Raw genomic sequence first — 1,653 nt, 5'->3', positions numbered from 1 at the left:
CCCCCCCCCCCCAAGTCTCTGGTGTGTGGATGTGGATCCAGGATGTACCCCCCAGAGTCTCTGATGTGGATCCAGGATCTTCTCTCTTTCTGATAGTAACACGCTGATTACACACTGTTTGTTTTCTGTAATAAAAGTGACATTACATAACAGCTGATGACTCAGACCACATTATTATTATTATTAATATATAAATATAATGAAATACTAGGATACAATATACATGAAATAATACTAGGATAAAATACAAAAACAAATATCTGAATATATACAAGTTGGGATTACAAAGATGTGAACAGCTTAAATAGTGATGATAAAATGTAGATAGACCGGATCAGGTTGCATGAGTTGTCTCCCTCCCCCCCCCCCCCCCCCCCCCCCCCCCCCAGACACAAGGCGGTCTTGTTTACGCCCATTTATTAGTTGAATCATCCTTGATGCCATCCAACATGCCGCGAGAACTAAATAAAACATAGCAATGACAGAAATAAGAATATTGTCAGAGAGAACAGCACATGAATAAATAAGCAACACAACGTTAGATGGACTTAATAAACCGGCAGTTATGCTTTTATTTAGTTAATTACACATAAAGAGATCTATGCATACCTCATGGTCTCACTACCAGGAAGTGAAAAGCGAGCGTGTCCCTCGGTGAACTTAAGAATGTAATGACGTTCCCAAAATAACCAACCGGTCCAACCGGTCCAACCGGGCCAGGATCCTCCCAAGAGTCACTGGATATGACATCATCATGTCAGTAGACAGCACAGCCCGCCGGTCCTGACACAACCGGGTCCGTCAGACGCGCCGTAACCCGAATGGCATTACGGCTTTGGACTAGGAACCCCTGGGAGTAATGGAGGACCCGGTCTCCCTAGCCCCTTGTCTGACGGGCAGGGCATGAAATTAACCCCCGCCCACCCCCCCCAAATTGGCGGGTAACACTGTCAATCTACCTGGCACGATGGCTGGTAGCCAATGAGAATCGAGTTCTAGCTTAACTATCAGTCCGCAGGGTCTGCAGTGGCTTACTGGCCCGGACCTATCAGAGGCCAGCATCACTGGAAGAGACCCGGGGGCCCCCCTATTGCATTTTCATTTTCAGCTGCTCCGCACACACACACACACACACACACACACACACACACACACACACACACACACACACACAGTGGATGCAGGAAAAACCAGAATTGAGGACTGCTCCATTATCGAAGGTGCAATGATAAGTTAAAGTCTAATAAGTCCTTTTATGAGAGTCAGAAAATCCTGTTTTTCACCTTTATTGAAGTAGTTTATTATTATTAACATGCAAAACATTAAAATAAAAAATATATATACATGTATTCATGCATATTATATATATAATTAAAATTACAATAAATACGTTCATGTACTTCTCAGCACAAACTTCCAAAATTGAAAGACATTCAACCAAAAGATCCCCATGTTCAAATAAATAGAAGTTCATAAAGACCTGCTCACCCTGCTCACCCTGCTGACCCTGCTGACCCTGCTCACCTTGCTGACCCTGCTCACCCTGCTGACCCTGCTCACCCTGCTCACCCTGCTGACCCTGCTCACCCTGCTCACCCTGCTCACCCTGCTGACCCTGCTCACCCTGCTCACCCTGCTGACCCTGCTCACCCT

At 45.4% G+C, this 1,653-nt stretch overlaps 1 protein-coding gene across 1 annotated transcript in view; it reads right to left on the bottom strand.

Annotated features, from left to right (window-relative positions):
* Nucleotides 1–1,653, bottom strand: part of LOC117953891 (ATP-dependent RNA helicase A protein-like) — a 4,619-nt gene that overhangs the window by 2,380 nt on the left and 586 nt on the right. Inside the window, exon 3 of the mRNA XM_034887316.1 lies at nt 1,481–1,651. Coding sequence (XP_034743207.1) covers nt 1,481–1,651 — 171 coding nt within the window. The remainder of the gene's footprint in view (nt 1–1,480; nt 1,652–1,653) is intronic.

The sequence above is a fragment of the Etheostoma cragini genome, chromosome 12 (assembly GCF_013103735.1).
Source record: "Etheostoma cragini isolate CJK2018 chromosome 12, CSU_Ecrag_1.0, whole genome shotgun sequence".
NCBI lineage: Eukaryota > Metazoa > Chordata > Actinopteri > Perciformes > Percidae > Etheostoma > Etheostoma cragini.
Note: the sequence above shows the minus strand (reverse complement) of the source record. Positions and strands in the feature narration are given on the sequence as shown.